Source organism: Cibotium barometz, chromosome 63, assembly GCF_041138505.1.
Source record: "Cibotium barometz isolate CiBa-2024 chromosome 63, ASM4113850v1, whole genome shotgun sequence".
In the NCBI taxonomy this organism is placed as follows: domain Eukaryota; kingdom Viridiplantae; phylum Streptophyta; class Polypodiopsida; order Cyatheales; family Cibotiaceae; genus Cibotium; species Cibotium barometz.
This window is the reverse complement of record NC_141108.1, coordinates 26,504,718-26,517,242: the sequence shown is the minus strand read 5'-3', so window position 1 is coordinate 26,517,242 and position 12,525 is coordinate 26,504,718. Positions and strand designations below refer to the sequence as shown.

Here is a 12,525-nt window from a genome sequence, read left to right as displayed (position 1 = left end):
AAATACATATGTACCATGGGTACTCCTCATCATAATGGTGTCCTAGTAAATGTGCATTATACATCAAAGTGAGATACATGCTGAGAGGCGGGCATTGAGTGTATACTAACATATTAAATAAAGAGCTTCACGTATATACTAATAGGTTTCCACTTTGTGAATCAAATAGTATTTGTGTGCACACGTGAGAGAGAGAGAGAGAGAGAGAGAGAGAGAATGTGTGCATCTAAGTAAGAGAGATAAATAGGAGTGATATTGTGTGCATCTAAGTAAGAGAGAGAGAGAGATAATGATTGCATTTCAGGGAGAGAACTAATGTGTGTCTGAGGGAGGGAGAGAGAGAGAGAGAGAGAGAGAGAGAGGTAGATAGATGTAGAGAGGGAGAGAGAAAGGCACACACACATATAGAGAGAGAGGGGAGAAAAGAGAGAAGACATGGGTAATAGAGGGTACATGGAGATATTGATTGTGTGCTCATCCTCGAACTTTGGTAGTTTGCTACGCCTTCAAAGGCATGATATGCACCACTTGCTTTTATGCACCCATCAAAGCATGTATATGAGGGTTTCATATTAGGTAAAATACATTGGACACCCTTCCCCAAACATGGTTCAGTGAGACTACCCAAAAATTGCACCTCATACATAGTGATGTATGTGGCCTGATGTGAGCACAATCTATTAGTGTTTACCTCTATTTTGTCACGTTTATTGATGAGCACTCCGAACTCATGTGGGTCTATGCTATGAAACAAAAAGCATAGGTGTTTGTGTTTTAGGCACTTTCATCACATGGGTGAAATGTGTTAGGATATAAAATGCAAACTCTACATAATACAAATAGAGGTGAAATGTGTTAGGATATAAAATGCAAACTCTACATAATACAAATAGAGGGAAGGAGTACATGTTCAAAGAATTCAATGCATACTTGTTTGAAAGGGGTATTTAGCACACAAGTGTACCATGCCCTATACAAGACTGGGTTTGGAGCTAGCTTTTTTTGATATCCTCTCTCTCTCTCTCTCTATTACCCGTGTCTTCTCTCTTCTCTCCCCTCATACTCCCTCCTCCCAGCCCAAGCCTTACTCCACTCTCCTCCCTCTCTCTCTCTCTCTGGATAGCAACAAGGACTGCAGGGAACAACGGGCGGCCTGGACTGCAGGTAGTGCTGGACGACGAGCAAGTTTCTCACGCTTCTTTCTCTCTCATGGAAACAAGCACTTGCGGCTGCAGGTTGCGCTGAACTGCAGAGGTGCAGCAGGACTGAACAGGGTGTGAGAGGCTCTCTTGGAAAGAGGCGGACTGCAGGATAAACAGGGGCGCATAGGCGGCGGGGACAGCCGACACTGTTCCTCAGCTTTATCTTACACGGGGTCTAAGGCATGGGATCAAGGGCGCCCACCAAAAGACAACCCCGTCGCTTGATTTCGTCCGTTGATCCTGGAAAAATTAATCTCGGGATAAAAATTAATCTCGGGATCCCGATATTAATTTTTAAGTTTTGAATATCGGGTTGAAAAGGCGGCGAAAGGGTACACACAATCATTAAAGGCTGAGCATTCAGAAAAGATTTCATTCTCTTAAAGAATATTTGGTGGAATTTAATGCCAAGACCTATGGAGTAAATGCCACGAACTACCAAACTAATCTCGGGATCCCATAATCTCGGGATCCCGAGATTAATTTTTACAGGAAAAAGTTTCCTATTGCGCTTTTCTTTTTTTCTCCTTCATTCTTCTTCATGTTTGTTGTAGGGTTCTTACAAGAAGCTAAGAGGCCCATTATGGTGGTATATCTACATACTCATAAGGTACTTCACTAAATAGCATTCGTTGTTCTGTTTACATAAATGCAACAATGGATTATGTATTTGAAGAGGAGAGTAGTGATGACAACACTTCAAATGAATCTAGTGAGGATTTTAGTGATGAAGAGCTTGGGTTAAATGACACCCTAAACGAACATGAGAGTGTGTCAAATGATGAGGGTCCTCATAATGACACCCACCATGGGCATGACTCTTATCAAAAAAATTGGGTCGATCCACTTGCACATGTATCTCAAACTTATTTATATTTTAATAGAAGTACGTATGAATTAATGATAAGAGCATTACAGCATGATGTTTCCCTATCATTAGAAGATCTCAAGGTTTGTAGTCCATTGCTTGATTTGAAAAAGTGGCGAAGATTGAAAGATGCGTTGGTCCTTAGAACTAAGGAAGACAATAGTCATTGTCTTTGTCTAAAAGACACGCCTAATCTGAGGATCTCATGTATTGAGGATTGGGAGAGTATTGTTGTTGGAGCACATCAAAGTGAAAGTGATAGTGCTCACCGCAGTCTCAGTGATACAATAGACAAAATCAAGTCAACATGGTACATTGGTATTCAAAAGCATGGAATTCCCCAATCCTACATTAAAGAGTTTATCAATGCATGCGGATGTAAACGCCCTAAATGTAATACCGTTCCACAATCTCAGGATCTTTCAAAAGTAATAAGCACTACTAAATTTAAGGTACAGGAGCAGTTAAAGAGTATAATGATTGAGTACAATGCTAGATTAATAATGGTGAGATCAACAAAGACATATGGTTCTTCTAAGACCATGGTAGACTACATTTGTCATAGAGGAGGCAAGCCAAGAAGAAGTGGAAAGCAAAAGCGCCTGCGAACATCCAAGAAATGTGGTTGCACATTCAAAGTGCAAGTGGAGTATATAGAAGGGATGGAAGATGTTCATTTATTTGTATATCCATCACATAACGGTCACACACCGGGCACAAGAAGTGATTTATATCACCTTCCAGTTCATCCATCAGTGATTGAGTGCTGCATTCAAGATTTGTTTGATGTGGGAAGCTCTAGACATGTTTCTCAAATATCATTATCTAAACAGCGACTCCATATGGAAAAGGCTTCTCTTTTGGATTGCAAAATCTATAGGTTTTTCATGATTCCTCAAGAAATTGCCATGTTGTCATATCAAGTCCGTCACCAAGGTACTATCTTCTCCCTACAGTTTACAACCTTTGTCATAATGTTTTTGGATATTCTCTAAATTGAATACATTGCAGCTAATGTGTCAACTGATGATTGGACATCAATGTTCATGGAGGCTTTGGCTCTACAGCAACAAAATAAGGTACCACTAACTATTATTATATTTAAATCCAATATAGTCATTGATACCGAAAGTATTATTATATTTAAATCCAATATAGTCATTGATACCGAAACTATCATCAAGTTCGCTTCGTTTCTAAATGTGTAGGTGGTTTACTGTCAACCATATAATCCCCATGCAGAGAAGATCAAAGAAAGGCCTTTCATACTTATCATTCAAGATGATTGGATGTTACAAATGGCTATTCGATTTTCTCACAATAATGCATGGGCAATTGATAGTACTTTCAAAACCAACATTTATGGATTGCCTTTATTTGCTGCAGTAATACCAAATCAACTTGGTGTTGGCATGCCAATATGGTTTATGATGTGTTCATGTGATCCAGGGTCTCATCATGAGGTCATTGCTCTAGAGATGACACTAAAAATAATTATGCAAAGGATGGGTAGTGTAAGGCCTAGTGCTTTGGTTATTGATAAATGCCAACAAGAACTTGAGGCTATAACCCAAGCTGTAAATGAAGATCCTCACTCTTGGATTCTCGATGATAATGGGATTCCAAGACAAATTGCATGTCATGTGCTACTTTGTTGGTTTCATGCAAAGAAGGCATGGGTGGAGAATCTACTTCCACAAGTATGCAAGCACAACTTTCGTCGCTCTTCTTTGGAGTTTGTTGAAGTAATACTTACTTATCCTAACCCATTTTGATATCCAGGTCCCAAAAGAGAAGCGAAATGAAATTTATTCTTTGATGTCTAATTTAATGCAATGTGCTACCATAGAAGATTTTGAGGGACGCTACCAAGATCTCCTGCGAAGGTATTCATCTCATCCTAATGTGCTTCGATATGTCACAAATGGTTGGTGCGGACCTAATTGCATGTGGAAAACACGGTGGCCAAAATTTGGACGAATGTTCAACTATGGCAATGTTGATACAACAAATTTGATTGAAAGATTATGGCAATATATCAAATACACTCTTCTAGAAGCTCGTATTAATCGATCAATTGTCGAGCTACTACATGCGCTCATCGGTGATTCAAAGACTGGCAACCGCATGGGTGGAACATTAACAAGGTTCTTTAGGCAAAAGCAAGAAATAGGTGAGTCGTTGATATCGAAGTCCCATCTATTTAGTCAAAAGCATGGAGTTGAATGTTATGATTTACATACATTAAGCCATTTCTTATTTATTATGCAGCTGACTCAGGTCGATTTTCAACCCGTGGCTCCTCAAAAAGACATACCTCAAGATTGCATGCCGGAGAGCAATTATTACAGAGATTCAAGGACAATCCATCATGTGTGGAGGTAGTTAACTCTATGTCATTATTGTTCAAGATTCAAAGTGTCTCTACTCCGAGCTTATGGTACCATGTGAATTTGCAAAGCAACTACTGTGATTGTCCTGATTGGAGCTCCCAATGCAAGCACATTTATGGTATTCGCTTGATAGTATTACAACATTTTCCAGAATTACAGCAATTGCTTCCTACAGTGGATAATGGAGATGAAAACCCTTTTGAAGTGGTTGATGATGTCAATACTGCAACGTGTCATGATACACATGACCATGTGACAATAGAGGAATTGTCCAAGCATATTGGAAAGCTTAAAGAAATCCTCTCCACAATTGAGCAAGTAGCGCCTACAAAAGATCCAATGGATGTTGTAGCCTCTTCAAGTCAACCAAAAAAGCCAACATGCCAAAGTGGTGTTCTTCGAAAAAGGCATCAACGTGGTAGAAGTCGAGTTCGTTTTGATAGATTTCCTCGCATATGGTGTCCACATTGCTGCACCAAAACACTATTGGTGGATCCTATAGCTATCTTCTCATGCCATACCTGCCATGCATTACTACCTTTGTCTAGGAGACATGTTAGTGAAGGAGCAGAGAAGTGTCTTCTTGGAAAATCTATTCAAGTATGTAATGATAATGATAGTTTTATGGGTATCATTTCTTCATGTCAGTATGGGTCTTCCAAAGATGAAGAGAGAATATTCATATTAAGTTCTAATGTTGCACAATTGCAACAAATCAGGGCATCTCAATTTAGAATCATACTCATGTACACTGGACATGTACCTCAAATTTTGGATTTCATCTAAACATATATTTGACTTGATCTCAATTTTAAAGTTATATGTGCATCTTTTGTCTCTCTACTAATTTCAATTCTATTACAAAGGTTACAAGTTTAATTCATCGTTGGTTAGGGTACTTTGCTTGCATAGGTCTTGTTTAATTATGATTATGACCTCTCTACAACTGGTTTAAGTTTAGGGTCTATAAGTATTAAACAAGACCTGGTTTTGATGACTGTTCTCTGGAAAACTTAATCTCGGGATCCCGAGATTAATTGTTCCAGAGAATAGCCATGAGCATTATAGTGGTTCTGGAAAAATTAATCTCGGGATCCCGAGATTAATTTTTCCAGAGAATAGCCTTAAACAACATTAAGACTCTGGAAAAATTAATCTCGGGATCCCGAGATTAATTTTTCCAGAGCCTAAATGTTGTTCAAGGCTATTCTCTGGAAAAATTAATCTCGGGATCCCGAGATTAATTTTTCCAGAGCACAACATTAAGGCTCTGGAAAAACTAAACTCGGGATCCCGAGATTAGTTTTCACAGAGAACAGTCATCAAAACTAGAACCAAGTTTAATACTTATAGACCATAACCAAAACCATGTGCACACTTATTACCCTAACCAGAAAGACCATAATCCTCACTAGACCATAATCATAGTCCTAAAGAGACCATAATCATAAGTAAACAAAACCATAGTCATAGGGGGATCGTAATCATAGTTGTAGAGAGCCCATAATCATAATTAAACAAGACCTATGCAAGCAAAGTATCCATAACCATAACCATATTTGATCATAACCATAACCATACTTGAGACCAACAACATAACCATATTTGAGACCATAACCATATTTGAGACCATAATCATAATTAAACAAGACCTATGCAAGCAAAGTATCCATAACCATAACCATATTTGAGACCATTAACCATAACCATAACCATATTTGATCATAACAATAACCATACTTGAGACCAACAACATAACCATATTTGAGACCATAACCAACAAGATCTCATGACCAAAACTATAACCAACAAGACCATAACCATATTTGAGACTTACAACATAACCAACAAGACCATAACCATAGCCATATTTGAGACTTACAACATAACCAACAAGACCATAACCATAGCCATATTTGAGACCATTAACCATAACCATAACCATATTTGATCACATAACCATAACCATACTTAAGACCAACAACATAACCATATTTGAGATCATGAACATAACCATATTTGAGACCATAACCAACAAGATCTCATGACCAAAACTATAACCAACAAGACCATAACCATATTTGAGACTTACAACATAACCAACAAGACCATAACCATAGCCATATTTGAGACCATTAACCATAACCATAACCATATTTGATCACATAACCATAACCATACTTAAGACCAACAACATAACCATATTTGAGATCATGAACATAACCATATTTGAGACTTACAACATAACCAACAAGACCATAACTATATTTGAGATCATTAACCATAACCATTACCATATATGATCACATAACCATAACCATACTTGAGACCATCAACCGTATCCCGAATCGTCATTGACATAACAATACTATGATAATAATCCAACAAAACCATGGAAAACCACTAAAAAGACCATAACCATAAACTATAAAGCCGTAATAAAAGTGTAAAATATGTCCATCCTTAGGGAGAATTCGACATCAGCACTCTCTCTACAGCACTCTGGATCCACTCAAAAAGGTTCTTCTTTAGTCTGTCCACATCTTCATGCTTAAACCATCCTTTTGAAAGCTGAAAAAAAGAATGTTAGTCTTTAATTACTCACAAGCTAACACCCTTCATAATATAAATGATTATTTAAACCCACCCAAGTTTTGGGTCGACAATCATCCAATCCTCCTTTGATTAGAAACCACATGACTGCCATCACATAAAATCCGCAGTCATACGCATTTGGCTGTTGTGGAATCTGCATCCAAACAACCATATGAGTTCCTAATTATAGCTAGTTATTATAGATAATTGCTTCTAAGAGATATCTACCTCATAAGACTCGCATCCTATTTCTTCTGTTGGATTCAAAAGCTCCATTTTAACGATTGGATCACTACAGAAACTACCAAAATGGACAAGTGTCCTAAAAAAATGCCACTTTTTAGAGATCTGTGTAATAGGTACAACTTATAAATGCTTGAAATATCATAACATACCTGTATAGATGGTCGTGATACTTTTGTGACGAGCGCATACCAAGGGAGTCAAAACTTAAAATACAAGAACGCCTCCTTGGTAGGCTAGGCAATCGCATACAATGAGGATTGTAGAGAACAAGCAAAGTCCAATGTGCCCTAAATTTTTCATAGCGTTAGAAAAACAAAGCTTTCCACCTAGATACTTTGTGCCTAAATGATATATACTTTGAGCACAAAATATATTACTTTACCTATCAATGACAGGAAAGAATGTGAAGACTTTACGCCCAAGATCGGGCGTACCCAAAAAATTAGCCATTGTATTCTCGTTTTTTTGTTTTCGGCCAAGGAACGCTCGCCATAGGCTATCCACAAACCACGTTTGCTCTAGCACATTGACCGACAATGTATTTTCCATCCATCTATATAAGATACAATGCACTATTATACACAAAAATTGATGATTATTTAGAAAAAATCATAAGGTCTGTGTAAGAGATACTCACAAGGCAAAAACATTCATTGTATTTGTAGACGCCTCAACATTAATTGTGTCTTGCACAATTGACGCATGAAGATCGACCGCCAATTTAAAGCGGGTAGACTTCATGTGAAAGACTACTCCTCCACTAAATAACCATTTTAAGAAAATAAGATTCTAAGCTCAAACAAGAGAACATTCAAACATTGAATAATAAAGAGAGCTAACCTCTCTGCAAAAGCATCGGGACTGGGACTTTTGCAGTCGAAACTCCCAGAACAAACTTTGATGTCTACATGAGCATCTTCTTTTGCATTGGGAAACTTGGGCTACCAAAATGTCTATATAAGATTTCTAAAAGTCTTTGCATTACAACATAGAAAACTAAAGGTTTTTAGGTACCTGCTGACACTCATGTATGATGTCTTCTTTTGAATGACGAGATCCGGATGGTAGAGACATATCTAATGTCCGCTTTCTTTTCACTCGTAATTTACGAGGAGCTAAAGGTGGATCTTCGACTGGACTAGTCTCCATTTGCTATTATTTTATGAAAACAAGGTTATAAGTCCTATACTAAGAAAAGAGAGAGAGAGGGAGAGAGAGAGAGAGAGAGAGCAAGAAAAGGTAGCACACATAATAACTTACAGGTGTATCTGGCTCCTCTTTGGTTTCTTCTTCTACATCGGGGACATCTGTTTCTTCTACATCAGGGACATCTGTTTTTGTAGTACAATTGCGTCTCTATCATAAAAACTAGGTGTATTAGAATGTAGGTATGTAGTTTATAACCATGTATAACTAAATGCAATGATAGCCTACCCATTTCTCGTATCCTTCTGTAACACGCTCTTGCACCAACTTTCTGCGTGATTCATTCCTTGAGTCCCATGTCGCCATCCTGATTTTGACATAGTTATGTACCCATTCCTCTTTAGACCCTGTCTTCTCCTTTAAGAGGTTCCATCTCCATTCTCCCTCTTTTATTTTGCTCTTCTCGTGCGCCTTTCTAGCATTTTTTGCTTTTAGCTCCTCGTTGTAAAACCGCGCCTCACTTTGGACACGCGATCTATCCGACTTTGATTTAGTCGGTCTCTCTTGCGCTTTTGGGCGACCCATTGGAAGAGGCGGGAGTACTATATTAGTACACGCATGTTTTGTTTCAAGGTGGCGTTTCATATCCACCCTTTTCTCGAAACGTTGACTTTTATCTATGCATACTTGAGAGGCAAGGCAATGTCGCCACCATTTGCCATCCTCGTCTTGTACCAATTTGAATAGAGCATGTTCCTAAAATACATCAAGCTTCTAACATCAAACAAACCCTAAACCCTAAATCTATCTACAACACATAAAATCTACCAACTTTGAGAGAAAATCCTTAGTTACGCGTGCATATGTCCTAACATTTCACATATGCAAGGCTATGCGTATCTCTTCATAAATTCAAAGAGAGTATGCTAGCCTGCGGATTATCCCTTAAACATCACCTCTCTCTCTCTCTCTCTCTCTCTCTCTCTCTCTCTCTCTCTCTCTCTCTCTCTCTCTCTCTCTCTCTCTCTCTCTCTCGTGGCAAACACACACGCTTATGTGTATCGTGTATACATGAAGATCCCTACCTCCATGGCTCGAAGAAGAGTTATCGATCGTATTTGTTCGTGCAAGTTCTTCCTTGGCTTGTGTATGCAAACTATATTGACACAAAAGCTTCAATACATTAGGCCTCAAGCTATGGATTCAATTTCCTTAAAATGTTCAAGACACATGGCTATGGCGAAGACCTACACTGAAAAGCTAAAAGTATTTTTATGATCAAACTAGTACACAACAATATATTGATCCACGTTTTGATTAGGAATAGATATATCTAGCATCCACTGTTCTGCTATAGCATCCGCATTTGCGCATGTCACATTTTTACATGCCCATGTCACAAAAGTGAGCATTAGATATCCATAGTGGGAAATTTTCTAAGAACACATGCTCTCATGTCCAGTTGACATAGATGGCATGAATAAACAAGTTAATAAACAGATTTCCAAAGGACAATCATACACTCATACACACCTCAGAAGCAACATAAACATAATGTCCAACAGCAATTGGTTACCATAAGAGAACATAAAACATACTATGCCAACTATGCTGAGCTTCCTTCCAGCCTCACCATGTAGCACTATCAATACAGTCAACACTGAATGTCCTGACACAAACACACATACATGCACAGACAGGCAACCCACTCTAGCTGCATGGGTACATGTGTGGATGGCTGAACACAGCTAACCTGGAGACCCTACATATAACAAGCCATTAACACTCTGAAGAAGAGGGACTTACATTTCCAGCTACGGAACTACAGTGCTTCCATGAACTCGCATCCAAACAATAAATAATACGCTTACACCTAAACTGTTACGCAGATGGTTAATGAAGAGGGGTTCCCACTTTCAATTCTCGAATCCCCCCTCTTTTCACATATGAATCCCGAAATACCTGCAAGGTATCCTCCCGTGTGTGTGTGTGTGTGTGTGTATACTGTTACGGAGGCCCATTATGTGTGTTCCAATCCCTTGAAGTTTACACAAATTGCCGCCTCTGTAATTTCCCATTCTCTGGATTACTACAGCATCGTGGGCTTCAGCAGGGAAGGTCTACTAGCTAAGCGCGGTTGGGGGCAGTCCTTTTTATATAGTCGGCCATGGTGCACAGAAAACGCAGATGCCTGCTGCTTTGTTCACATAAAACGCAGATTCCCTATCATAGTTATACAAGGGTACTTAAGGCCAAGCAAATATTCAAAAACGTGATTAGGATGTGGATAAAACGCAGATTCCTAATCATGTATCCCTTTGATAAAGATAAGTACCTCAGCTTGCACAGAAAACGCAGATGCCTGCCCCCTAAACCCTGCTGCTTTGTTCACATAAAACGCAGATTCCTAATCATAGGGATACAAGGGTACTTAAGGCCAAGCATATATTCAAAAACGTGATTAGAAAACGCAGATCCCTTTGTGCACAGAAAACGCAGATGCCTGCTGTTAGATAAAGACGAGTACCTCAGCTTCAAGGGCGCACAGACATGGTTATACAGGCGGCGAGCTGCTGGCGTTCGTCCGTCGCAGGAGACTGTGCCTTGGCGTGGTTGGCGGGCGCACAGACGAGGCTTCAGATATGGCGCTGCTCCAGCTTGGATGTCACCACACTGCCCGCCCCACACTCCCCGACCATCATTCGATCGGCCACCCTCAAAACGTCCCGAGATTAAATTTTAAATCGGACGGCCTCCATTCAACCCGCTTTGCAGTCCGTTGATCCCATGGCCTCAGCCCGTGTTAGATAAAGACGAGGGACACCCTTCTTTCTCTCTCTACATACCATCGGGTAGAACTACAGGACTGTTGGCAGGCTACGCAGGTGCAAACAGTCATGCGCAGGAGGTGCAGTCGGGCAAAAATCTCTCTCTCTCTCTCTCTCTCCCCCTTGCAAACAGTCAGGGGCGCAGGAAGTGCAATCGGGCCGAACTCTCTCTCTCTCTCTCCGCATTGAATTCTCTCTCACACTCTTGTGTGTGGCAGGAGACACAGAGGCACATAGGCAACTGGCTGATCCTCTCCTTGGGCACACAGTCGGGCTGCATCATACGTGGCTGGTTTTTCTTTGAAAAAGCTGGTCGGCTGGACACACAAGATAGAAACAATCTTCTCTCTCTCTTTGGCGACATGTCTGGACTGCACGTGGTAAGACTTTTTGGTGTGAGAAGGCTCGCGGGCTTGACCTGTGCACTGCTCTATGCGCACCCACTTGCACGCCTCTCTGTTTGTACTCTATGCGCAGTTCTTAGTTCTGCTCCCTTTTCCCACCCACCTTTGCTCAGGCCCCCAAGGCACAGCAACTAGTAGGGGAAAACATGTCTCAACCCCTGGAGGGGGAACAGGATGGTGAGACAACCTTTCACACCCCCATGAAGGCACCAAATGCCTACCGTAGAAGATTGAGGGAAGGAATCATGTCCCCTGGCAGCTCACAAAAGATTACAAAGATGGCCAGACAAGATGAGGCCCTTTATGATGAGCTACAGCTTCACATAAGGACAGAGATGAACACAATGCAAGAGCTTGAAAAGGAATGGACGGAGTAGATGCATGCCCAAAGGAAAGTGATATACGAAACGCTGAAGGAAGAGATATATGTCCAATTCAAGGGAGAAATGCAAGCCCAAGTACGGGTTGAGATGGAATCAGCCCAAGCCTTGATGCACACGAAAATGAAAAAAGAGATGCAGAAATGGAAGGATGACATGCTCAGAGAGATTGGCACAACAGTTGCATTGTACGAAGGCACTTTGAAGACATGTATGGCTGATCGCGAAAAAGACATCACAGAAATGCAAAACACCTTGGAATCATGTAAGGCAAAAGTGGCTGCATGGAGAAGGAAATGCATTCATGGGCTAAAATTGCCAGTGCCACAAAGAAACAAATTGAGGAAGTCAACCCATGGATTGAAGTAGTAAAAAAATAGAAGGATACACCAGTCAATAAAGTAGAGGTGATGAATGTTACATTGGAAGAGGAAGCCAAGAGACGGGCACGTGCCTTACATGT

At 40.2% G+C, this 12,525-nt stretch overlaps 2 protein-coding genes across 4 annotated transcripts; one reads left to right on the top strand and one right to left on the bottom strand.

The window, feature by feature from the left end:
• The first annotated feature begins 1,501 nt into the window (after window positions 1–1,501).
• LOC147603890 (uncharacterized) lies at window positions 1,502–5,197 on the top strand. Its single transcript, XM_086796336.1, has 5 exons — window positions 1,502–3,149; window positions 3,279–3,770; window positions 3,853–4,243; window positions 4,342–5,063; window positions 5,183–5,197. Exons 1-5 carry the CDS (start codon window positions 3,111–3,113, stop codon window positions 5,195–5,197), a joined length of 1,659 nt encoding a protein of 552 aa, XP_086652462.1. The 5' UTR covers window positions 1,502–3,110.
• A 1,493-nt stretch (window positions 5,198–6,690) lies between these two features.
• On the bottom strand, window positions 6,691–11,251 carry LOC147603889 (uncharacterized). 3 transcript variants are annotated; one of them, XM_086796107.1, is made up of 12 exons: window positions 10,978–11,251; window positions 9,536–9,606; window positions 8,739–9,206; window positions 8,565–8,660; window positions 8,319–8,456; window positions 8,145–8,245; window positions 7,942–8,064; window positions 7,687–7,857; window positions 7,454–7,591; window positions 7,287–7,380; window positions 7,111–7,212; window positions 6,691–7,034 (listed from the first exon to the last, which is right to left on the bottom strand). In XM_086796107.1, exons 2-12 carry the CDS (start codon window positions 9,539–9,541, stop codon window positions 6,927–6,929), a joined length of 1,545 nt encoding a protein of 514 aa, XP_086652233.1. In that variant the 5' UTR covers window positions 9,542–9,606; window positions 10,978–11,251; the 3' UTR covers window positions 6,691–6,926. The 3 variants fall into 3 exon arrangements, with proteins under 3 accessions (XP_086652233.1, XP_086652232.1, XP_086652234.1); XM_086796106.1 differs by having other exon boundaries at window positions 9,536–11,251; XM_086796108.1 differs by having other exon boundaries at window positions 7,287–7,359; window positions 9,536–11,251.
• Between the last annotated feature and the right edge of the window lie 1,274 nt (window positions 11,252–12,525).